Genomic DNA, 26,450 nt, shown 5'->3' with positions numbered 1-26,450 from the left:
TGCTGACTTACCCTTATATGCCTTCACAAAAGACAGGTGAGCATATTTATTTAAATATTTTATACCTTGCCCTTCCAATAGTTCAGGGTGGCTTACAGAAAAACTAAATGCATGTTTACAGACAATCCAATGTGAAAAACTCCAATTCCCTAAAAAGAGGGGAAACACAGAAGAAATCTGCTTGAATACAAAACTAAAATAATAAAGAGGGGAGAGTCAACCAAATCTTTTCTCAAGCAGGACTGATTGGCACATCTTTCTAAAGGCTGGTAGTGATTTAGCTACGCTCACAGAGAGCCCATTCTAAAGGTAGCCATGAACAGACAGGCTGTTGCCTGAGGAACTGGCTACACTATGAAAAGAAATTACTGGTCTGAATGGAGCTGCTAGCACACAGGCTTATATAGGGAGAGGCTTTTTTTTAAAGATGCATGGGTCTAAAGCCAGGCCACAACGGACCTCAACGGACCACCCTGAATTAGCCCCAGAAGCAAATCGGGTGCCAAATGTACACATTTTTAATGTTGGTGTAATATGAAAATAATTGCTAAACCCAGTTAACAAATGGGCAGCTGTTTTTTGTATCAAGTGAAGCTTCCAAATAGTCATATAGATGTAGTCACAGTCATAGAATCATAGAGTTGGAAGAGACCTCCCCAGGATCAACTAGTCCAACCTCCTGCACAATGCAGGACATTCACAACTCCCTCCCCCAGCCACACACACACAGTGACCCCCTAACTCCATACCCAGGAGATGGCCGAGATGCCCTCTCTCTCATGATCTGTCTAAGGTCATAAAATCAGCACTGCTGACAGATGGCCATCTAGCCTCTGCTTAAAAACCTCCAGGGAAGGAGAGCTTTGTTGAGAGGCTAGAAGAATGGATCAATGTGGCCGGATCGGCTGAGTTTGGTAGGGAAGATCATTTCTGAATAAGATAAGGTAAAAAGTACTACTAGCATGAGTTCTTCCTTGTTTTTCAATCAATAAGGCTGAGTCTGGGAGCACCCCAGACTCTTCATCTGGTCAGCTAATTACTGCTGAACCCTGTGTAACACCAGTATCTCCACCTCCAAGGAAGAAGGACGCTCCAGTGGTGCCCCCTCCCAGATGCAAGAGATATGGGTTGGGTATAAGAACATAAGAAAAGCCCTGCTGGATCAGACCAAGGCCGATCAAGTCCAGCAGTCTGTTTACACAGTGGCCAACCAGGTGCCTCTAGGAAGCCCCCAAGCAAGACACTGGATACCGCCAGCATGGAATAGTGGTTAAGAGCGGTGGACTCTAATCTGGAGAACTGGGTTTGTTTCCCCACTCCTCCACATGAAGCCCACTAGGTGACCTTAGGCCAGTCACAGTTCTCTCAGAACTCTTTCAGCCCCACCTACCTCACAAGATGTCTGTTGTGGGGAGGGGAAGGTGATTGTTAGCCACTTCGAGACTCCTTAAAGCGGGGTATAAAAACCAACTCTTCTCCTCCTCTTCCTCATGCTGCCTACATCTGCTTGTGGTGGCAAAATGCCTTGAAACCAGCCCTGGTAGCAACAGAGTATGCTTGGATAAGTTAGCAGGGGCCCAGAAACATTACTGGAAATATTAATACCAGCAACAGAGTACAGTATCCAAGGGAAATTTCCTCACTTTCTAGATGTGGTGGTCGCTCTACATGTTTTTCTTTCTCACTTTGAGGTTGAAAAAAGGAATATGTGAAGTAGCTCAGAGGACATATAATTGCTAGGAGACGGAGGATAACTGGTTAGCAAGTTGCAGTTTTGTCCCAAGGAAGACAGCAGATAAACTGAGGAAGCCAAGGAGAAGAGAATATAGGCTGGAGAACTGCCTGTAGTGACCTAAGCAGAACAGATAAATTCTTTAGAAGGATAACAGTTCAGGATTTGGAGAACTTTGGGTTCAAATTCATACTTACAGACTCCCCTTCAGACCTACTACAGAACGAGATACACCCCTCAGAAGCTTTACTTCCCAGAGCTGAGAGGTTTATAGAAATTGAAAGGAAAGACAGGCTCCCAGCCTTGTGCAAAAGGTCTGTCAGAACCTTGACCTGGAAAGGGAGAGATAATATCATCGGTACCCTCTGATGACTCAAAATCAGACTCTGCTTTCCCTATACTAGGTAGTAGTGGTGAATTAAGCACACAGGCCCAAGGCCAAGCCAAGGCCTTGCACCATAAGGTTCCTATCTGGCCATGTCACACACTATTAAACCCAGATCAGAAACAGGATCTGGGGGAATGGAACATACTGAGCCTAAGATATCACAAGCCTCTTTCTCCTATAAATAGGAACAATTTTTCAGCACAGAGTAACTCACATTTTTGGCAATGAATTGGCCAATAAAAGCAGATGAAGATTATCCTATTACCAACATTTTAAACACAGAGCAGTTAACTGCATTCTGATAGAATTTTAACCCTCATGAACCCTTGACTCTTGGGTATGGGTGGGAGCAGGAGCAAACTTTGCACAAATTCACCCTCCCAGCTGACTCCCAGAGCGTGGAGCTAACGTCTACCTTCCGAAATGCTTTGCAATTCACAGCATCATGGCATGATCAAACCAGCGGTCAAATTAGCTGCGCAGAATTGTAGGGTAAGCTTGTGGACACTGAAGAGTTGCTGGGAAAAATTAACAAAAACATGTGCAACTTGTAAATGAGAGGAAAACATGAAAAGCAGCTTCCAAACAGGTGCAGCTGATTATCCCAGGCAACTCTCTGCCTAAAAAGGGGGGGAGGGGAGTATTTTCTTCACAACTTTTTAAAGGACTACAAACTTCCAGATAATAGGAAGTCCCGGAAGCTTTCCAAAAAGCATTTTCTCATACGGCATACCTGGTGGACAGCTGCTTCTTTGCAGCTATGGGGGAGTTGTGGTTTTCCATTTGTGAAAATTCAAGTGAAATCTATCATTTTTTGGAAAGCTACTAGGTCCCGGGGTTCTCAAATATCTTTACAGGTTGAACACTTGGAAAGGATTCAAGGCTCCAATCAGTGCTGGGATATGGGGAAATGTTTAAGTCTAAGAAACAGTATATAAAATAAGCTGTTTCTCTACTTGATGATTATTTCAGGATTGACTAATGACTTGTCCTGGTGCCAGACACCTTCGAGATGACTCAGGAGGCTCATTTTGAAAGCTTGTGTCCATGGCATTCCATCAAATGGAGACTCTTTTCTCTGCTAAACCTCTAAACCTGGGAATTCAGAGCCAGGACAAGCATAAATGAACTGTTGGACACCGAGACCAAACACTCCACAATGTGATCATGCAATTAAATCATCTAACAATTCCATCCACAATGGCTGACAATGGGGAGAAAGACGCTCTTAAAAGGAAGTAAATTGTGGCAGCATTCAGCTGCAGCCATTCCTGGGTGATCCCTGAACACATGCCAGGTTCCAGTTAGCCTTCTCATCCCACAAGCCGATCTTCCTTGTAGAAGGTGTTTGAACACTGAAGGTCAGCAGCTTTAACAATTTCAATACAGCCAGCCATTCTTCTACGTATGTTCCTTGCAATTGGTATTTTTTAGACCCCTCTTTTCCTGCCACTGCTCTCAATCAGGTTACAAAGGGGGAAAGCAGGTTATAATACAAACACAAAAGGGAAAAACAAGAGATAGGGAAGGACTACATCACTACCAAGCTCAGTTACCTGCTCTTATACCAACACCACATATTTAGGGACACAAGAGCTTCTGGTAAGCCCTTCTGGTAGATGGAAAACCCCAAAAAACAAAGCCATGCAATATCTTTAATTAAAACCAGCCAAAATGACACAAAATACTTCTTCAGCTTTTGAGCTCTTTAGAACTCCTCATCAGGCTGGATATTACAAAACTAGAAAGGGAGAAAAAAAAAACATGTCAAGGCCAATGCTTAGCTTGTGCAAAATGCCCTGCAGATTAGCACTAAGTGGAGCTGTTGGGAAGAACAGTAGATACCATGGTAAACAAAAAAACTAGTAATTAAGCTTGGGGATTCTTAAAATGTTTTCTGTACCCATGTAACAATCCTGTGGTCATTGTGCTTAGCAAATGCTCTTGGGTTTTTTAGGCTAACATAAGAGTATCCAGAAAGTCAGCTCAAGATTAATAAAAAGGAGTGTGTTTTCATCTAGCAGAGAGATGGTAGGTAGGTTACAGTGTCACTGGACATTTCAGGTATCCCTTGTCAACTGCGAATTTCTGACAGGAACAGATAAATAACAATGCAAACCACAGAATAAAAATTAATTTTCTGAGGAGATATATTTGCCAGAATTCATCAACGATTAACAATACTCAAGTCTTTCAAATGGTCCGTAAATCAACAGGAAAGTAGGTAAGTTAGTGTAAGCCCTGGGCAGTAAGGCTTGGATCCCAAGTCTTGCCAAGACCCTGGTCTTGCATGGACAAAAGTTCTTAGTGCCAGAAAAATTCATTCTGCAGCAGAGGGTGTCGCATGAGCTGAAGCTAAGGATCCAAGCTTAAATCTTCAATGTAGACTTTGCCATGGGATATACCCATTGTTGTCTATTCGGTTCTGCTCTTTTCGGTTCTGCTCTTTTCATTTAGAAATCTCAGGGTGGTATCCATATCTTCTCAGTTTCATTGTTGCTCCAGGACTAAGAGGCTCCCATAGGAATTGCTTGGCAGTAGAGTCTTAAGAGGTTCAGAGTCAGGGAGGCTTGTTATCATTAATCTCACAGGTATTGTTTTTATATCATAATTAGCCTCTCTGCTAATTATGGTGGTGCTTTAGTTGTAGGCAGAATACATTTGTTACAGTTAAATGCAGGTCTCAGTATTTCTTTTGATATAGGTACAAACCAGAGAAGCTTTCAAGTTTTAATCAGATATTTTCTAGGCAGGGACATGAAAGCTCATTGCGTGCCATAGTACAATTAGCAATGCTATATGGCTGGAGAAACTAGGAAGTAATCAACTGAATGCTTACTTTATCAACTGTACATTTCTGAATTCCTCCTGTTGGGGGTGACAAGAATGGCTAGTTGTTGAATCTCAAGTTACACATTTATTTGAGAAAGCTCTTCCTTGTAAGATTACCTAACAGGGCACTCAAAAGTGGCTAGAATCTACAGGCACTTTGCAGGAATTCAGTCTAGGCCATGTATCCTGCCACACAAAACAGTTTTGCTCTGGCCCCTTTCATGCCTTGCTGGCCACTTCAGTTGTTTTGCTCTTCTCAAACATTCTTTACACATCTATCTCTATTTAAGTATCACAGAGTGGGACTTAATGTTGGAGACTTCCTATCTTGGCAGCATATGCTACTCCTGAGAGCTGATAAGATTCTTTCTTTACCTATAGAGAGGCGGCAGAATTCTCTCCAGACCAGGGCAGAGCCTTAAAGAAACGCTGCGTATCATTTGCTGATTTCCTTGTCAGTAAAAACAAACCCAAACATCTGGAAAGAGAGAGTTCTTGTTCCAAACCACATGTGGATTTCATTTTAGAACAGGCTTAGAAAGATCTTTTGCTTCTGCTCTCTCTCTCTCAGGCCAAAGGATTCTGACACTTGTTTTGAACAACAAACAATACCCAGAAGAGAGACCGAGCATCAGTACATACCCATTCACACAGAGAGAGTGTTATTTGGCTAGTGATTGATGAACTCTATTCCCTTCTTCCAAGCCCCTCCTACTCTTCTTCACATCCACACCTTACCAATTATAGTATAAGGATAGACAGAATCAGACAGGCCAGTTTAGAATTCAGGGTATTAGAAGCAAGAGATGAAATCCTTTTGGGAACGCTGTACTTTTGCAGATACCTACCAAGCATCTCCTTGCCCATGAGGACAACTTCTCTTTTACTACACTAGTGTCAATGCCACGTGTGATCTCCTGGTGTTATGTCTCCATTCTGGACCTCTGCCAGCAGAATTATAATAGCCTTTCCTGGTCTAATTGTGCTCAAAATCTCCCATAGGTCTCTCTCACCCTTGTGGCTTCAGAAGCAATTGATCAGCTGTCTACTCATTAAAGTCTTCAGTCACTGAGGAGAATGGGAAAGCTTGGACCACCCAGTCTCCTGAGCCAGGCCACAGCCAGCTTGTACTCTTCCACTGTCAGGAGAGGTTTACTCTGTTGGGTTTGACATGATGATTTGCCTATCCAAATGAAACCTTTTTGCATTGCTCCTTTCTTTGCCCCAGCTATTTGTTTCTCCCAAAGAATAGTTATGGGCTGGCTCTGATATATCAACTCTCTCCCTTCCTTTACACGTGCACAAACAGTGACAGTGTCATCCAAGACAAGTGAAGACTGAATCTACAGGCTAAAAACCAGATGTTTCCCAATCTTTCCTAGCAAAGCCATATTTTATCTATGGCTTTCCCCTGAATTTATAGCCAATGAAGAGATGTTACTACATTAGCTCATGGAGGGGGTGGATGATAAAACAAGAGAGGAAGAGCCAGACAAGGCCCGGAGAAGCTATCCAGAGCGTTGCAATTGGAGAAGCGTGACGAATGGGCAGTGCTGCTGCCGCCGGCTCCAGCAGAACAGCAGATTGGCTGGTTTGGAGTGATTGGCCACAGCTGGACGCAGCATTGCACACACACCATCTGGAGTTCCTTAAAGGAGCTTCCTCAGGTGATCCGGTCTAGGGAGCTCTCAGCAGAGAGAAGAAGAGATTGAGCATCCCAGGTGGATCCATCCCCAGTGCCCCTTAATTACTTAATGGAAGATTGTTGGAATCTGCTTTAGCTTCCCCCTTCAAAGCTGTTGCTCTTGCTCCCTTGCCAGTGGGTTATTTCCTCCTAAAAGGGTTTCCCCCCTCCCCTCTTACTTCTTCCAAATAATTCAATAAGTGCAGTTCCTGACACATTATCCCAACAGTGCTGGAAAGAGCAAAGGTGTTCCACCTCTCAAATCTATTCCAGTATCTGTGAACTGTTTGTCTGTCCAACGCGCATTGCCAACCAGAGCTTGCAGTGCACTAATAGGCAATGAAGTTCCAAACCTGTCGTGAAAGTTGTGATGGTAGAGTCCAAAAATGAATCCATGTAAAAATCTAAACGTGCAAGATCACACTCTTATATTTCGATATTTGTCCCAGGAAGAAGACATGGGCTAGAGAACCTCCTGAACGAAGTCCACCAAATGCTGATCACTGGCCCAGTGCAAAAGGGACTTTATTGCTCTGTGCCAATGAGCAGAATTCACTGAACCCTTGTGATGGTGCAATGATAACCCCCACCTTGCAGTAGTTCTAAAGCAACAGTGCATAAGGACAGCAAGAAACTTGAAAGCCTGGCCTAGAAGCTTCTCCTCACTGAAAGCTGCACTTCTAAGACCTTCCACTTGATGCCTCTTTTTTTGAGACTCATGGTGCAATAATGGATCAAATGGGCTTTGGCCCCTGACCAGGCAGAACATCAGGATCTTTTTTTAAAAAATCAGTCAGATCAGAAAAGCAGGAAGAACTATGGATCATGAAGGCATAGACAGATGGGGAAGTGGTTGAGAATGAAGCACAGTGCTTGAGTCAGACTGTGCTTCTAGCAGCAGGTAGTGCCCCCACTGATTATGGCAACCCCTGTGGCCACTTGAATGATAACCCAGATGCAAACTCACCCACTGTTCCTTCTTCCTTTGCTTTCCCCTCTCAACTGTGCAGGAATCCCAGCAATAAAGAATTGATCTGTCATCAGGAACATGTCCCTCAAGGCATGGATGAAAGAATGAGCAATGACCCCATCAGCACCATGACCACAGCATTCCTTCCTACTCCCTTTGCCTCAGGAACTCCAGCAGCTTACAGATAGCATTGCATGCTGTTTTTACATAGCAGCCAGCTCTCCCTCCCCTGTAACAAAATCTTACCTTAAGTTTGGCCAAGAGTGCCCCCTGTATGAAACCGTCTATGAACTGAGTTTTAACATAAGGGCTCAAGCTACAGTCCTCAGCACATTTACTGAGAAATATGGTTCCCCAAGTTCGGTGAAACTGACCTCTAAGTAGGTGTCCTTACAACAAGGGAGGTGTTTTCAGCTGGGGGCAGAGCAAAAGCCCGAGCTGCTTCCAATAACAATACAACAGTTTGCACAGGTATTAGGGTGATGGTGATATGTAAGATCCTTACACGTGCCTTTTAGCAACTGCCGATACCACAGAAATAGGGCTGCTAGCCTCCAGGTGGTGGCTGGAGATTTCCCACTATTACAATTAATCTCCAGGCGACAGAGATCACCTGGAGAAAATGGCTGCCTTGGAAGATGGATTCTATGGCATTATACCCCATTGAAGTCCCTTCCCTCCCCAAATCATGCCCTCCTCAGGCTCCACCCTCAAAATCTCCAGGTATTTCCCATCCCAGAGCTGTCAACCCTTTTTAGAAAGTAGGTTTGACATTCCAAAGCCCAAATCTCAAGCATGGAATAGAAGGCAAATTTTTACCACAGACAACTTTCCCCATAATAAAGCAACAGTGACAGGAAAAATACATCTGGTGTCATTTTCTTTTTTTATGCAGCTATTAAAAAGGTATCCAAACCCTCTTGATGTCGGAGCCTGGCAACCCTAGCTGCACCTGGTAAAGCTCAATCTGTTGGGCTGCTCTTGAAGAAACAGTGGTCTCTTAGGATGAGTTTTACCTAGAAATTCTAATTACACTTCTATTACATGCTCCTCCACCCATTTTACTTGGCATACTTCTTAACAGCAGAATGTCCCTAAATTTTCTGAACAGAATCTCTCTTTTCACAGTAACCAACAGCAGGGAGGAGAAAAAGTAGCTGTTCATCCATAGCAAGTCCAGCTCTCCTTTGCTTCTTGAGCACTGGACATTTCACCATTACCCAACATCATGAACCTACTAAGCTGCCTTATAATATGCCAGATCAGTCATCCATCAAACCCAGTAGTATTGGTTCTCCATAGCTTTAGACACAGATGTTTCCCAGAGCTGCCACCTAAAATCATTTAATTGGTGACTGAGTCTGGGATTGTGTGGATGCATAGTATGTACTGTATTGAGCACTGACCTCCCCAGTCCATAAAGGGAATCCGTTACCACCTCAGGAGTAAATGGTTCTGCTTCTTGAGCTCCTTCTTCCCTCCCCTCTTTTATTTGTATATCCCTTCTCATTCACTTTGTTCTTGTGGTTCAAACCTTCACATCCAAACTCCCCTCACTGTCCTCCTCCCCTACTCATATCTCTATCAATCACTTCTGAGACTCTCCCTGAAGTCCATTATTTTAAAACATATAATCTTAATCTTAGTAGCAACTTTTAAAAGATAAGATTTCTCATATTATAGCTTGGGGAAAGTCCAATGACAAAATACATATATTATCACACATAAGCATCAAATGCCCTCTCTATTTTTTCCATCAAAAAACTTCAATAGAAGTGTCCAAATGATCACCACAAACAAGGTGGCATTCAAGTCCATAGTGTACATACAATAATTACACATGTTAATTTAATAAAGTTGTGTGTGAACTCTGGAGCTCATATTCTAATCTCTAGACACCAATGATAGCTAGATGGGTTGTGAGAGCTTTGCTTGAAATACCACTCCATAACATCAGGGTGGAAAAGCCAATATCATCAAGATAAGAGGTCGGAGAGCAAAAGCGGGGGGATGAAAAAAGAAAGAAGTCAGACGACCAAAAGAGAAGTGCAAAACCACTACCAGAGATTCCAAAAGGGCTTTTCACCATGAGAGGCCATGTATATATGGTTATCTGTGAACAGATACAGAAAACATTCACCACCTGTTGAAAAGGGTATGTAGCAATTTTAAGTAGAAGTGTTGTTCTAGATTAATTGTGGAATCCTATGGAACCACTGGGGCTGGTTTGCAAATGCATGTTCTTAAATCATTGACTGTAGCTTCAACTAATGCATACCTACATGAGGCACCCCAGACTAGTCACCACAGAGAGAACTTTCACATTACCCAATATCAATTTAAAGACAAAACTTTGCATGGTAGACAGCACAGATGCTCCTTGGGATTGCCAAGGATTCATTTTATTTATTTGCCTTATTTAAAGCCCACCTTTCTCGCTGAGATCTAACGTGGGTTACACAATAGAAAACAATGCAATCCAATAGCAAGAGACATCTAATAAGCGATGCATGCACCACACTTAAGTGCATGCACCATTCTGGACATTGGTTAGAACTAGGGGCTTTTGAACACCTACCAGTTTAGCTCACGTCCCACTCATCAGTCATGAACAGGGAGTAAATTTTTCCACAGACTGTTCACCTGTTCGTCAACCTGTTCTTGGCTATTTAGCAAGGTGGTTCACTTTATTCCCTCCTAACAACACTGTACAGTACAATCAATATTTTCTGCATGCATGTTCTCATGCATCCCAATTGAATTGTATTTCCCATCTCCTTGCTGTGCTGAAGGCCTGCTCAGCGGGCAACTGTTTAAATAGACAGCTAAATCAGTCCCAAATCATATATAGTCATAAATAAATGCTGTTTTTTTCAATCTATAGTCAACTGTTTGTCTAAATAGTCCTTAGTGATATTAATAACTGCCAGCCTATTTGGATCAGCACTGTTTTCACAGAGGTGCAGTTTTGTAAAACCCCAATGCAAACCTGTTCAAAGGCATTCAATGCCAAACTGAACAGACCCAGAGATCAGCTCACATCTGATTGTCACTGCTGAACACAGTAAGTATGACTGGCAAACACCCTTGACATGAAATTTCTGGCATCCCTGACTAATAAAACATGAGGCAAATTTTATATTACACTGCACATTCACAGCTTCTTACAAACTAAAAATGGAAATCAGGACGTTTATATGTTGTACACTAGCCATACCAAATGTATGTGTGTGAATCAGTCATATATCTCAAGCAAACTGTTTCCCACATACATCCTGTAACTTGGAGATGTTCCATGCTATATAAGCAATTTAAATATTCCACTAGCTGAGATTCCTTTTCATTGCAGCCCCTCTTTTCTTTCTTACAAGTAGGTGATTGATGATGCTCGCACTTTTTTTAATGTGTGCTTGCAGAGTGGTTGCATTGTGCCTTACCAATGGGATTAGAAGACCCTAGACACGTCCAAGGACCAACCCAAAATTTAGCTCCCCAGCTGGTCCCACTCCCTATCAATGTGCCAGTTCACTGAAAGAACTTTGGAAAGGAGACTGGAAGCAACATATTAAAATCTGACTTACTAAACTGAAGGTTTGGCAAACTGAACTTATTTCCATTTGGTATTTAAATACTATTTTCCGCCTCACTCCTCGTGGGAAAGAGCAGCAGAACTGACATTGCTGGGACATGCAACTATATTGCTACTAGTGAGAAGACATGTTAACCTCCATCCTCTATCCCAAGCACATCAAGGAAGAGCAGCACTTGGAGCTGCACCAAACTGCAAGCAAGGAAGAGAGCTCTACTGGTACCGAAGCTCTTTCTCCAAGCCTTTCAGAAGAAAGGATGAGACTACAAAACAGTTGAGGTGAGACAGAGCAGAGTAGTTAAGGCAGGGCTTTGCAGGGCGCATGCCAGTCCCAATCCTGACCGATCAGCAGTGTTTGCCTGGCCAACTCACCCAGTAATGCACTCCCCACATCAGGCGATACTCGTTGCAGGATGTGATCATGGCAGCCCCAGCACATCTGGCTGCCATTAATGAGCCTGCAGTCAGGTCATGTCCTTTCTGGCTGTAAATTCCTCCTCCGGGCAGCCCTAACAGAAGCACTGCAGGGGCCACTAGGTTTTTGCCTTCAAGACAGGAGTGAAATGTTCATTTCACCCTTTTCAAGGAAGCGATTAGTTAAATCAGCATGAGGCTTCCAAAGCAGGCACGGAGCCGGATGTCTGCGCACACAGGGCCGAGAGCCACGTGCTGGGGGAGCATTTCACAGCTATAGCCTAGGCTCCAAAACAGGATAAACATGAGGGATAGTGATCAATTGACACATTTGAACACTATCTTTTTACCAGTGAATCAACAAATGGATGTCCTTTAGATAAATGTGCACATTATCCCTTCCTGGTAGGTACAGGTGCTTCTTTGAGATACTGAAACATGTTAAGATCCCTTAACAATGTTTTGCTTACTATTCTGTAGTAGGGAAGGCCTCTAATCATTACCTTTTACATTCACAATTACTATTACATACTGGGAACAAACAGCCTCAAAAACAATCAAGGAAATTCTTAACTTGCAGTTGTACAAATTAACGCCCGCCCCCCAAGTTAGTCAACTAAAGCTGATTAACTGTCTGATTAAAACTCTCAGTCCTAATAAATACAGCTTTGCAGGGAAAGTTAACAGCCCTTGTGGAAAGCAGAAGGAGGGACAATGGTAATCAGTCTACACCCACGCAAAGAGAAAACTGTATACTTCCAAAATACATTATAGTGGTAATTGATTCCAAAAGTGTCTGCTGAATTCTGGTCTTGCTAGGAAATATGTTTTTCTTTTCTTTTAAATACTATTCAAGGCCAGGACACCATGTTGCTCTTAACCCAACTATTTGGAAAGCCCCATGCAGAGCGCACTGGGGCATTAGTGACTGAAAGAACCTGTGATAGTATAATGGATATTTCAGGCTTGTGCCCATGTAGGGGACATGGTGTAGTATTCATGCTCTGGGCCTAATTGACTGCTGTAGATGAAGCTGGAAAGGAATTATTCCCCAGGCCAGAGGGAGATAGTAACCTGGTAGAATTTGCTTGTCCTGATAGCATGTGCTGTTACTTTCTCATGAGAAACAATTTGCCGTACTGCTTCTGACTGTGGCAGACTGTGGTCCAAATGTCATGGGTGAATTATGACAGGAAGGTCCTGCCTTGCAATGGAGGAACCAGCCTTGAGGGATTTTTGAGTTCTTCCATCCCCACAATTTTAGCCCTTTGGGTTGGGATTTATTTATTTTTTGCATTCATTTTTTTAAAGATGTTTTCCATGGTGTTCATGCTCAAGTTCAGATTAACATATTGAAAAGCCTTCTACATTGATAAAACTAGTAAGCAAACTGGTTCTGTTCTCCACTGTGATGTTTCTCTCTTCTACATGTGAAATAAATCCATTTCCAATCCAATAAAATCAATTGTATGCAAAATTTGGGGGTATGTGTTTACGTGCATTTTTCTGGGGAGGGGGTCGATAGCTTTCATCAAATTCTCAAATGGATCCGTGACCCAAAAAATGTTAGGCACCATAGCTCTTCAGGGTCTCCACAGAACCCTGTGATTCTATTTATTTATTTGTTTTTCAAATTTTTAGCCCGCCTTCAATCCCCAACCAAGGTCGGGTTACAGCAAATTTTGCAAGACTCTACAGTTGTTGTTTTTGCTGTTAAGTCACAATTGACTTATGGCAACCACTATAGGATTTTCAAGGCAAGAGATCTTTGGAGGTGGTTTGCCATTGCCTGCCTCCACATCACGACCCTGGTATTCCTTGGAGGTCTGCCATTGAAATGCTAGCCAGGGTCAAGCTGAGAGTGTGTGACTGGCCCAAGGTCACCCAGAAAGCTTCCATGGTGCGTGGGGATTTTAACCTGGGCTTCCCAGGTCCCAGTCTGACACCTTAACCACTACACCATTCTGGCTCCTACACTTTCATACAGGAACTTAAAAGAAAGGGAAGGAAAGGAAGCCATGAGAGGTTCCTCACAGCCCATTCCCAAGCCATAAGGACGAATGGGCCTAGGAGGCGACCAGCCCCCTACACCAGCACCGTGCCACTTGCACCATGCAAACTGGCATGCACGCTGGCATAGTGTCACTTGTGGCAGCCCCCCAGGACTGCCGCAAGATCCTGGCCCTTGGACAACGGCTCGGCCTCCCGCCAACATTTTGCTGGTGCAAGTGCTCGGGCAGCACCTTGGCCACGCTGTCCCCAGACGCTACAGCACTCAGGGATGAGCTGTTAGCCATCTAAAGATTCAGCATTAACAAACAGTGCATACCCCAAAATATGAATGTAATATTCATATACACAGAATTAGTCTAGAGAACTGAAAACAGATAGCCGCTGAAGGAGTTAGTATTCTCAGTAGTCATATCCACAAACGGAGTAGTATCAGAGTCTTGGGAGGTCAAAATTTAAAAAAAACTCAAGACAGAGTAATTGTTGAAGCCAGGAAAGTCTTGAGCAGTTCAGTGAAATGTACCTGCTTTGGTTCAAGCACGGACTGACTTGCCATGTATGGTATTTCTTATTTTGGTTATTCGGGAGAAAAAGAAAGAGGAAGCTAATAGAATTAGAAGGGAACTTGTAGAACTCAGGTATGACATTATTATCACCATTATCATTATTATTATCATTATCGTATATTTCCTTCAAGGAGCTCGGGGTTGCATGCTTACTCCTCCATCTTATCCTCACAACATTCCTGCGAAGAAGGCTCGGGTGAGCAAGGGAGAGAGTGTCCAACCCAAGGCCACCTAGTGAGCTTCAGGGCTGAATGGGGATTTGTAATGTCTTGGGAAGTCACTATACAGAGAGGGCTGGTTGTCAATCAGATTCTCAGACAGGGTCTTTAACAAAAGCAACAGCACTGTCCTTGCCCAGTTTTGATACGCCCCCCCCCACACACACACACAATCATGTTTAGTCATATGAAAAATTCTAATTAAAAAAATTAAAATTGAGTAGGGATATAGAAGCAAGACCTTTTTGACCAGGGTGGTCATTTTCCATTGGAATAGAGAAGCTGTGGGGTCTAATGCTCTTTGGAGGTTCTGCAAGACTTGATAATAGTGGCAGCCGCATGCCAGTGTGAAGTCCCATTCATGGCTCAGGCTGCTTGGCTGTCCCTTGCCCTTTTGTGCAAGCCAGTCTGATGCATCTTTCTCCTGAAAGCATTTGCGCTTAGATCTCGAAGGTGCAGGTGTAGTTACCGCCCAGCACCAGGCAGCTAATCTCCTTCATGCAATCCCAAAAGACAGAATCCATCATAGCAAAGAGAAATATTTACATGGCTTTGTCTACTTCCCAGTAAATATTATGTTCTGCCCTCAGAGAACTCAGAGCCAAGCTGCATTTATGAAATCAGAGATTAAACTTCTTAACAATTATCAGGCTGCGTCGGTCCTGTCCAGGGAGACTGGAAGGCTATCCACACGGCTTGCTGCTGTAGATACGCTCTGCTTCAGAAAGACACCTGGAGCTGAAACCCTCCATCTTCCTCCCCCATAAACACACTTTAAAAGGCCAAGAGCCCTGATAACCAGGTGCCCCACAGGCAGCAGGTCCCTGGCAAAAATGCACGCAATGCTCTAGGCCTGTTTGAAACAGCATCGCAGAACAGTGCAGGAGGGAAACAACCTTCTCTTGGAGGGGTGGGGAGTTTGTTTAATGGAGAGTAAGCAAGTTGTCAGGGAAGATTCCAAGAGCTCGAGTGGGAATAAACAGCTAAGGGGATTGTGTTACCAAGAATGAGAAATGGCTTGAAGGGATCCTGCTCAAACATCAGCCAGACTCTATTCACCACAGCTAGGTTTCTTTTTCAAGAGGCTAGGACAGCTCCTGGCCCCACAAGCTTCTACCCTGCGAAGAGGGGTTCCATTACTTACCAACGTAAAATGGACATTTGTGTCACAAAAGCCTAAGAAACTTGGGGAGACTGTTATCCTCAGCCTCTCTTCTGTGTATTTGTGGCAACAACCTGAATACCTCTTGGTGGGGATTTTCACTGCCACCCACTGGCCAGAGGAGGGAGAACTGGACCCTTCCTTTCCATCCTCTCACTGGCCAGACAAGATATAAGCCATTTATGAGCGGCATGCAGCTCTCCCATTTACCTCACAGCCTGTCAGTCATTTCAAGACCCATTTCATGGATAATTCAAACAACACTCGTAACAGTAACAGCCACTCAACCCCATCTGGGCCATTATCTCTTTTATATTTGATCTTTAATATTTACTGGGTTCACCCAAAGTGCATGAGCTGCTTTGGCTTCAAGGACACCAAATTTAGTAATTGTTCCATCCCTTCTGCTGAGGCCAATGTGAACAGAGAGAGGGGAAAGAAGCTTTTAAAAACATGCACACAGGGCTATTTTCAGTGGTGCTACAGAAGTCTGCATCTCACTTGCAACACAGACCCATGTAAAAATCTACAGAGAGCTTCTGCCAGCCCTCCCCTTCCACCCCCAGTCAAGGAAGTCCTACAGACATGCAGTGGCAGCTGTCTCTGAAGAAAATAGCATCTCAGTTCTGAACCTCTTATGGAGACTTGAGTCAGAGATGCCAAAACAGCAATTTTGAAGTAAGGGACCACCAAGAACTAAGTAACAATTTTATCTGCCTCCAGGCAGCCTTATAATATTTTAAGCACCATGTGGTTAAAAAGGTCTTCAGTTTTATTTATAGGGAAAATAAATTTGTTTTTAATGCTACCTTTCGGCTTGAATGTGAAGGAGATGGGTCATGTGACAAAATACTTGTCTGATCCCTAGGCCACTGCCTAGAGAACTGAATGGTTCTTGACAATAGGGAAAATGCCACCCCTTGCTTAGGTCTAGGAAACATGAAATAAGGGACAACTCTTTACGAGGAGGGGCATATTTCAGTTAAAAGATATCTGAGCACTCTGGCCTCGGCTGAAACCCAATGCTGGCAGTCCGGAAGGTGGGATAATAGTCCATAAAGAGATGTTGTTAGATTAGCAAGAATATATATATACACACCTCATGGAGCAGCTATTATCCACTTCCAATTAAAACATATCTATTAATACTTAATGCTAACGGTCATAGTCATAGACTAAGGCTTGCTAGTGCAATCATAGCCCTAGAAATTGACAGGTGAAGGAAGCCAAAGCCATTCCTGTGTAACTGGAAATCATCTAGAATGGAGAAACAGAATTCCCCGGTTCCTCTCACTCTTTATGTAATTCATTTTTTATTGTCACCAGACATTAGTTTAATATAAGATATGGGCAGTTTGTTTGCACTCTGTCATTCTCACACACTGGCAGCATCCCAGTTGTACATCAAATGAGGAGTTTCAGTCTAGGTCACATTTTAATTTATGACACATTCCAATGAACCTTGTGCTGAATAGTTAGGATCCTGCCATGATTTTTAAAGCTCTGCAATAGGTAGCTTTGTACTGATAGCCTCTCTTGCCATCACAAAACAACAGCATTTTTGTACCAGAGTTTCAGTGGAGTACTGATCTTTGGTTCAAGATGCAGCCTTACCTGTTAGCGTGAGATTGGTGTAGGTGTTGGAGAATTGCTCCTTGAGGAGAACCAGGTGCATCTGAGCTGCTTTTTCCCTCTGTAACTCTAACATGATGTCTGGGTGCTGGGCGATCTTGCAGCCTTTCTGCTTGTCTAAGGCAATATCACTGCGAATGATATCTATGGCAAGAAACAATAAGAGAGAGAGAAAAGTAGGCAACACAGACTCAGTTTCCAGCAGTGTCAAAGAATTCAAAGCCTTCAGGTGTAACCAGCAGGACTATTAATCCCCACCTGCCCTTTTCATGCTTGTACTTTCTTCCCTTTTATCTGCTGCAATATCTCATGTCTTTATCAGTTCTCCAGAACACTTTTCACTCTCCATTCTTGCTTTGCTTCTAGTGTAAAGTTTTGCCTAGATGTGGTCTGCCCAACTTGTGACCTGCCAAGCCTGATACAACACACCAACTATGTACTGTGAACCGTTAAATGCTTGGTTGGCAACCTACTTTGCTGGACCTGTTCATCCTCCAAAGTGATGTTTACCTTTATTTACCAATAATACCCTTCTGAGGTTTGCATCAGTCAAACAGGTCTGTGTCTATGCAAGAGAATAAATGGGCATACATTGACATGAAAAATGTAAGATCCAGAAAGCAGTAGAAGAGCATTTTAATCTCCCAGGACACTTCTCCAAAAAGACGAGCATGAAATTAGAAATTATTTGCAAACTCAGTTCTATTTAATCACTCAGTCAAAGTTATGGTGTCCTCAAATGTGGGTTGAGAATCTGGGAAAGATCACAAACCAGAACCAGATGCATGTATCAAGGTATTATTGTACACACACACACACACACACACAAAAAAAAATATGTGTTGCCCCTTTCAGACAAAAATGGCAATCATAGGTATCAGGATGATTGCATGTAGAATATTTTCCCTATATACATGGTGAAAAGTAATGACCAAAAATGGCTATCCTTCATGAAGTGAAGAGAGAAGAAAATTCTATAGACTACCAACTTGAGGGATTTTCTCACTTCCTTCCTCACCCCCATCCTATGTTATCTTTTAAGATTCTCATGTATGAATAGTAATGACTAGTTTAAATAACAGCACATACATTATATACATCGTGAACTCTATGACATGGGCCTTTCATGTTCATAGAGTGTTCTTGGCCTTGTATTTAGACCAACAGAAACCAGAAAACCTGTGAGATTGGTCTTTATCATTCCTGTTTCACATATTAATTTTACCTGTTTGGATCAATACATACTTTCTTTTAAAAGAAAAGTAATTTCTAATCAAACTGATGTGGTCATTTCAAGGAACATATTGATGGTGGTCTAGAAGGCCTGTGTGCTAGAAAAGCCTGAGTTCAAATCTCAGTGGATTCATTCATGCATTGGGTGGTGTTAGGTTAACAGCCATCTCTCTTGGCCTTATCTTCCCCATGCCTCCTCAGTAACATAAGAATAAAAACTACCCTGATCCAAGAAGAAAGGTGGGATATAAATATGTAATTAATTAATTAATTAATAATCTGGTGTAATTTATAGAGTTTCTGGAAAAAAATTACAAAATATGTGAAGAGTTTTAAGTAATGGATGAGCTGCACCACCACTCCAGATCTGGAACCCAAGATGTAGCTATGCTGAGCAGCAAGGCGGGATTCTCAGTGGCTTCCATGAAATTCTACAGACAGGGTAAACAGGCTTTTGTCTGTGTTACAACTGAAAGGTGGCCAAAAATAACATTCACCCTACACTTGAGACAAGGAGCAGGATTTCCTGACTGCATGGTTGATATACACACCTACTGAGAAAATAAAAGTGCCATATTTAGGAATGCTGTTGCAATTAAGGTAGAAACCCATGTTCAAAGAGCAATGGGCCACACACAAATACGCACACACAAAGAATCGCAGAGTTCCTTGCAGCATACAGACTCTTCTCCAAATTCACTCTACTCTGTCCATCATGATGATGACAATTTTGTCAGTAGGGCATATCAAACTAAATAATTTAACCGTAAGTGGGGGGGGGGGGTTGGTGCTCTGTATCAAGGCTCAGGCTTATTCCTAACCCTGTTATAAACCAACAGCCCTTTGGGTCACCTTTCATGCGCTTTAACTGACCTCCTTTCATTATCTCATACTGCCAATGGTCACAGTTTGAGCAGTGGAAGAAAAGAAACTGGGACCAAAGACCCAGCTGAAAGCAGCATCTGAATCTCAGCTGAGGTGAGTAAAAGGAGATACGGTACACAGCAAGTGACCGTAGCTTAATTGAAATCCTGTTCTGGAAAATCCCACCTCCCTTGCCTTTATCCCATCATTTTGCTCCAGATAGTTCAAATATGCACTACCCAACTGCTTTTCTAGAAAACTGGCCTCTTGAAGCACTTTTCAGCTCTGGTATATTGTATGTTTACTTAGGAGGAAGTCCCACTGAGCCCGAGAGGTCTTACTCCCATGTAATTATGCACGGACTCATACTAAGAGGTTGGCCAAGACCTACTATAGAAGACAGAGCTGGGATTGTCACTTGATCTGTAATTCTTGGCTTGGCTATTGTGTACCGTTGGATCATTCATGCATTTAGTGCATTTTGCACAACCATCCTCTGTGTGGTCATCATGTAGCAAACTCGTAAATGCAATATGAAAGGAGCACACCCATGTGGCAGGTGGGTGAGCTGCGGCCAAATGCAGGACGTAAAAAATGTGGAACTGGAAAAATGAAGAATCCATGTAATGGGCTCCTAAATTCAGAGTGAAGAGAAACAAAAAGGTCTTCTGTAGGCACCACATCAAGTCATCTTATACTATCTTAGCACCCTCTCCCATGGAATGGATCTAAAATCTCTTAGAACCTTCACAATGAGGCATTGACCTGTGTTCTGTGCCATTCATAAGAACATAAGAAAAGCCATGCTGGGTCAGACCAAGGTCCATCAAATCCAGGTCTGTTCACACAGTGGCCAACCAGGTGCCTCTAGGAAGCCCACAAACAAGACAACTGCAGCAGCACCATCCTCCCTGTGTTCCACAGCACCTAATATAATAGGCATGCTCCTCTGATCCTGGAGAGAACAAGTATGCATCATGACTAGTATCCATTTTTACTAGTAGCCACGAATTGCCCTATCCTCCATGAACTTGTCCACTCCCCTCTTAAAGCCTTCCAATTTGGCAGCCATCATCTCATCCTGGGGCAGGGAGTTCCACAGTTTAACTATGTGTTGTGTGAAAAAATACTTCCTTTCATCTGTTTTGAATCTCTCACTCTCAGCTTCAGCAGATGACCCTGCATTCTGGTATTATGAGTGAGGGAGAAAAGCTTCTCCCTGTCCACTCTCTCCAAACCATGCATAATTTTATAGACCTCTATCATGTCTCCCCTTAACCACCTTCTTTCCAAGCTAAACAGCCCTAAGTGTTTTAACCTCTCCTCATAGGGCCATTGCTCTAGCCCCCTGATAATTTTTGTTGCTCTTTTCTGAACCTTCTCAAGCTCTGCAATATCTTTTTTTAGGTATGGTGACCAGAACTGTACACAGTATTCCAAGTGTGATCTCGCCATAGATTTGTACAAGAGCAGTATGATAGAAGTTTTATTCTCTATTCCTTGTCTAATTATGATTAGCATGGAATCTGCCTTTTTCACAGCAGGTGCACACTGGGTTGACATCTTCATCAAGCTATCCCCTACCACCCGAAGATCCCTTTCTTGGTCTGTCACTGCCAGCACAGATCCCATCAGTGTACATGCGAAATTGGGGGGTTTTTTTGCCCCAGTATGCATCACTTTACACTTGCTCACATTGAATCTCATTTGCCATTTTAATGCCCATTCCTCCAGTTTGAAGAGATCCTTTTGGAGCCCTTCACAGTCCAATTTTGTTTTAACCACCCTAAATAATTTGGTGTCATCTGCAAACTTGGCCACCTTGCTGTTCACCGCCAACTCCAGGTCATTGATGAACAGGTTGAAAAGCACTGGTCCCAACACAGATCTTTGAGGAACCCCACTGCTTCCTGTACTTCCAGTAATTATGGAAAAGTGTGTTCTCCACTTTTCTTCTGATGGGCTTAAAGCATCCCACAGAAATTCTCACAAGAGGATAATCTTTTATAATAGAAGAACTAACACTGGTGGAGGTTTGTACATCCCACACTGCATCCGTCAGTCTTCTCTAAAGTGACAATAAGGAAGGACACAACATCACATGAACACATGAAGCTGCCTTGTACTGAATCAGACCCTTGGTCCATCAAAGTCAGTATTGTCTACTCAGACCAGCAGCGGCACTTCAGAGTCTCAGGCAGAGGTCTTTCACATCACCTACTTGCCTAGTCCCTTTAACTGGAGGTGTTGGGGATTGAACCTGGGACTTTCTGCATGCCAAGCAGATGCTCTACCTCTGAGCCACAGCCCCTCACCCAGCCAGCCAGAGACTTAAGGAGCACATGACTCCAAGGAAACAGCTTCCCTCTGCCTCTGGAACAGGTTTTCCATTCCTTGGTATGCTTGATAAGCAAACATTTATCAGCTGTAGAATACCCATCACAAAGACTAGGTGAAGGGTTTTATTTAAACTTTTCAGAGTAATATCAAATGATTCTTAAAAGAAACTTTGATTGCACCTTTAGGTTGAACATTCCTACTTCTAGAAATATTTATTTAAACCTTTCAGAGTAATTCCAAATAATTCTTAACAGAAACTTTGATTTCATCTTTAGTTCGAACATTCTTATTTCTAGAAATAAGTGAGGCAGGGCGACACTGGAAAGTGAGACACCCTGCTGAGATCAAACCCTCTGTCTCTCAGTCATCAGACAAGAAGAGAGCAGTAAATGAAAAGCTGTAAAACTTTGAAAATAGCTAGTTAAAAAGGTCATGGCCATTAAAATGGCTTCCGTGATTTCTCTCATCTGCTCTGCCAAGTTTTTAAAATGTCCAGTCACTGGGGTGTCTGGGCCCTAGTATAAAATCAGAAAAGGTGAGTATTTTACCTCAAGGGGTTTTATGCTAACGACTCTAATGAGAAGTTGTTAATTAGATGGATCTGGGAAGAAGGGTGTTATTTGTTCTGGTAAACATGTCAGTTTCTGAGCAGACAAAAAAGAGATCAGAAAGTTGTATAAATCATACAAAACAGGAAGCTTTCTGAACAGAGCAAGTCAAATTTATCTTTCCCATAAAACTAGTCTCTCTCCCATGCTCACCAGTAAAAACAGATTTTTAAAAAACAGGATCTTGCTGTTTGGCTTCTTAATTCTTCATCGATTTCTACACTCAGCCACTTCTGAAATGCTAATAAGACAGCTCCACACTAAAAATAACTCGAAGATAAGAAAACAAAACTGTTAGAGGTTGCCTAGTATAGCATCAGGAGTTGTCACAAGCCAAGTGAAAAGTAGCACAGACATTCTTTACCTTAGCAACATCTAGGGTTTAAAGTTCCTTTTGTTACAGCCTATTTACTGACATTTCCTACTTTCTGCAATACGCCAGAAGATACAACTGGTCCATAAATGTAGGGACTATCTAGCAAAAGCTAGAGAAGCCAGCAAGATCTAGCACCTATGGTTGCCATCCCACTAGATATGTTAGAAAGCTGCTATAAACCCCCACTGCATCTAGTAGGACTGAGGCAGGCAATGGCAAACCACCTTTGTTTGCCTCTTGCCTTGAAAACCCCACAGGGTTGACAGTACTTTCCAGCACAAAACTGCAGCTGGGGTTGGCATGCACATTTACAGTCAATAACACTAGAACATAATGTATATTTTTAAATTTACTTCATTGCTAGTCCACCTTTCCCACTTGGACTCAAGGCAGATCACTCAGCAAGAGTCAATATAATCGACAGGGTGGGATATTCAATAAACAGTACAGTAAGATTAGGGTTATAGAACCAGTCAGAAATCTCAAAACAGAACAAGTGAAGCATAAGCATAAACCTTAACATGACACATTAAATGATACAAACATTACATAATAGGATCCTAGTTTCAGTAAGGAAGAGGAAGAAGAAGAAGAAGAGTTGGTTTTTATATGCCGTCTTCCTCTACCACTTAAGGGAGACTCAAACCAGTTTACAATCACCTTCCCTCCCCACAACAGACACCCTGTGAGGTAGGTGGGACTGAGAGAGTGTGACTAGCCCAAAGTCATCCACCTGGCTTCGTGTGTAGGAGTGGGGAAACAAAGCCAGTTCACCAGATTAGCCTCCGCCGCTCATGTGGAGGAGTGGGGAATCAAACCCTGTTCTCCAGATCAGAGTCCACTGCTCCAAACCACTGCTCTTAACCACTACACCATGCTGTACACCACACTCCCTAATAACTTATCTAAGTAACTTTGTGAATCATTTAGTACAGTGCAACTCTATTGCCCTGAGTAGAAAAGCTCTCTTGAATAATTCAGTTTTGCATAGTTTGCAGAAAGCTAGGAGAGTGGGAGCTTTCCTGACCTCCTCAGGCAGGCCATTTCATAAAGTAGGAGCCACAATGGAGAAATCGTGCATATGGGGCAGTTGTTGATTTTGCCCATTTGCAGGTTGGCATCTGCAGAAGATCTTGCTCAGATGAGCACAGCTGTTGTGGAAAAGCACGGGGGGGGGGGGAGGCCTGCCTCACAAATGAGCAGGTCTAAGACCATGAAGGGCTTTGTATGTTTTAGCCATTACTGTAAATTACGTGTGTGTGTGTGTGTGTGTGTGTGTGTGTGTGTGTTAAGGGCTTGAATAATAGGGAGGTTAGATAGAAATTAAAAGATCTCTTCCCCACCCCCCAGCACTGCTTTTTTTTTTCCTTTCTTTTTTTGCCATCAAGTCATATCTGGCTGGTGGGGTTTTCAAGGCAAGAGACATTGGAAGTGGTATTCCTTGGAGGTCTCCCATCTAAATACTTGCCAGAGTCATCCAGAAGCTCGTAGATAAGCACAAAGTTGTTCTTGATGTTCTATCCACTGATCTTTCCAAAACAGGCGGTCATCAGATCACACATCTTGTAGAGGAACTCAAAGACCATGGCAGCGCTGACATTTTGCTTGGTGACAGCAACTAGCCAGATATTGGACCACTTGACATATAAGAAGCTCGTGGTGGCAATGAAAGTGTGATGGGAGAGAGCACTTGCTATTGAGTATGGATGCCATTGACCCAGAAGGTGTCCACCACATTCCGCCCGATGTCATCTCAGTAGACTCGAGAGATTAAAACCTCTCTCTTATTATTATTATAAATGAACTGACCTCCGATCATGGTGAAAATCTTGGTGTTCTTTCTCCATGGTACTTAAATCCAATATGTCCCTGCTACTGCCTGCAGCCACCCTGCTTAGCTTCTGAGATCTCATGAGATCAGGCTATCCTGGGCTATCCAGGTCAAGGTAAGCATTGCTAATGCTTTGTAAATAAGTGGAGGTCGCCAATTAGATTGCTCCGGGCTGGAATGGGATCTTTTTGAGAGGAGGAGCCATGCCTGATTTTTATGCTAATCACTTATGGGGCAGAGGGAGAAAGGTAAGGCACTTGTTAAATAGAAAAACGCCTTTGCTAGACCAGTAACTGAGGGTGGAAAGAGAGGGAAAGCTTTAGCATTTCGGCCTTTGGAAAAACTTTACTTGAACTCTTCACTGCAGACTAACAGGGCAGAAAAATAAATAAATAGCAGCACTGGCAACTGCAGCCACTGATCTTAATCACAAACCCTTAATTTGCCAAACAAGTTTGACAATAGAAGACTAAGAAGAGAGGTGTCATTCACAGCAGCAGAGCTCACTTGGAACACTCACCACAGTGCCCTCTCCCTCACATACACACCCTTTGCCAATTTCCCTGTAATAACTGTTGTCTTCCTTCCTACGCACACAATCATCCCCTTGTCTATAGTCTAGCAGAATATTTTCCCCGGGATCTAAAAAAAATCCCTTCCCCTTCATAAGTGTCATATAACTGTGCAAATGTAAGTGCAAGGATTCTGAAAAGTAAAAGGGTAAGTGGGTGAGAAAGGATCTCCAACCTCCAGGTGGTGGCTCGAGATCTCCCACGATTACAACTGATCTTACAAAGGCTGATCTTACAAAGGCCGCTTTGGAAGGTGGACTGTATGGCATTATACCCCACGAAAGTCCCTTGCCTCCCCAAACCCTGCCCTCCTCTGGCTCCACCCCCCAAATTTCCAGGTATTTCCCAACCTGGAGCTGGCAAGCCTGAGATCAAGGAGGAAATCACAAGTCATCCATGTTGCTTAATAAGCAGCAGAAGTACAAAGAATGAAGTTTTTTCAGGCCTTGTATTACAAATTTCTTGGGAAAGGCACCAAGGAGCAAACTACAAGCAAAAGTAACTTTGCTGCTCCTGTAACCCAAGTAACCCAAGCCCCCTGATATAAAGTGTTGTGTTCAGTAATTTGCACTTTTGGAGAGACTGATGTGGTTTATGGTCAAGATTCAGGTGAACAAGCTCAGAGCCAAAAGGAGGATTTCACGTAGCATTACTGGTGGTTAGCTTCCGCTGTTGTTGTCCACAAAACATTCTCCTTTACTTCATCCAATAACAATTATTCAAGTGTGGCTGTGTTAGCTTTTATAGGAAATAATATTAAAGAACCTTTAAGACTGTTTTTCTTTACAGAGCAAGAATTACAGAATCTTACGCTCTGTAAAAAATTTTTAAAGTGATCTAAAAGTAGTACTAGATTTTCTCACTTCTTCAGTCAGATAGGACCTCTCTTCCTGTTCATGTTTTCCTGTTGTCTCAGTCTCCCTGAGGTACATAACATACCTATCTGAATTTTCTCTCATATTGGTTTGCCAGAATCTTCCCAAGTAGATGAAGTCTTTAAATCAAGAGAAGCTAGTTCTTTAGGGACAGACGCCTTTATTGCATATGAATTAGTACACCTGCAATATCACTCCACACTTGATTTGTCTAATTCAGCACAGATAACTGGGAGATATAGACCTAACACAACCACGAAAGGGACTTGCAGCTGGAGGTCTTGCAAGATGAGCCTCTGGGAGTTCCGTGTCATGTGCTCCCCACATTTTTTTTTAAGTCATCAGGCTTGTGGGGGCTCAACTGAGATCAGGACTGCTGCATTCTGGGTTGTGTTAAGCCTCTTCCTCACATCATTTCTTTTCTCTGAAACAGCCTCAGGGAGCCACTGTTTCCCCATTTGGTAAACTTGTAGTGGTATCTGCCCATCAGCTGGTTAGACCCTTAATGGCAATGCACATACATTGCATGCATAAGGTGCTGAGTTCAAACTCCT

The 26,450-nt window shown here is 42.9% G+C and overlaps 1 protein-coding gene across 1 annotated transcript in view; it reads right to left on the bottom strand.

The window, feature by feature from the left end:
- The window catches only part of HPSE2 (heparanase 2 (inactive)), a 146,351-nt gene that overhangs the window by 110,058 nt on the left and 9,843 nt on the right, over positions 1 to 26,450 (bottom strand). Inside the window, exon 3 of the mRNA XM_056849898.1 lies at positions 17,180 to 17,341. Coding sequence (XP_056705876.1) covers positions 17,180 to 17,341 — 162 coding nt within the window. The remainder of the gene's footprint in view (positions 1 to 17,179; positions 17,342 to 26,450) is intronic.

Source organism: Euleptes europaea, chromosome 5, assembly GCF_029931775.1.
Source record: "Euleptes europaea isolate rEulEur1 chromosome 5, rEulEur1.hap1, whole genome shotgun sequence".
NCBI classification, from domain to species: domain Eukaryota; kingdom Metazoa; phylum Chordata; class Lepidosauria; order Squamata; family Sphaerodactylidae; genus Euleptes; species Euleptes europaea.
The sequence above is the reverse complement of the archived record's forward strand: the minus strand, read 5'-3'. Positions and strand labels throughout refer to the sequence as shown.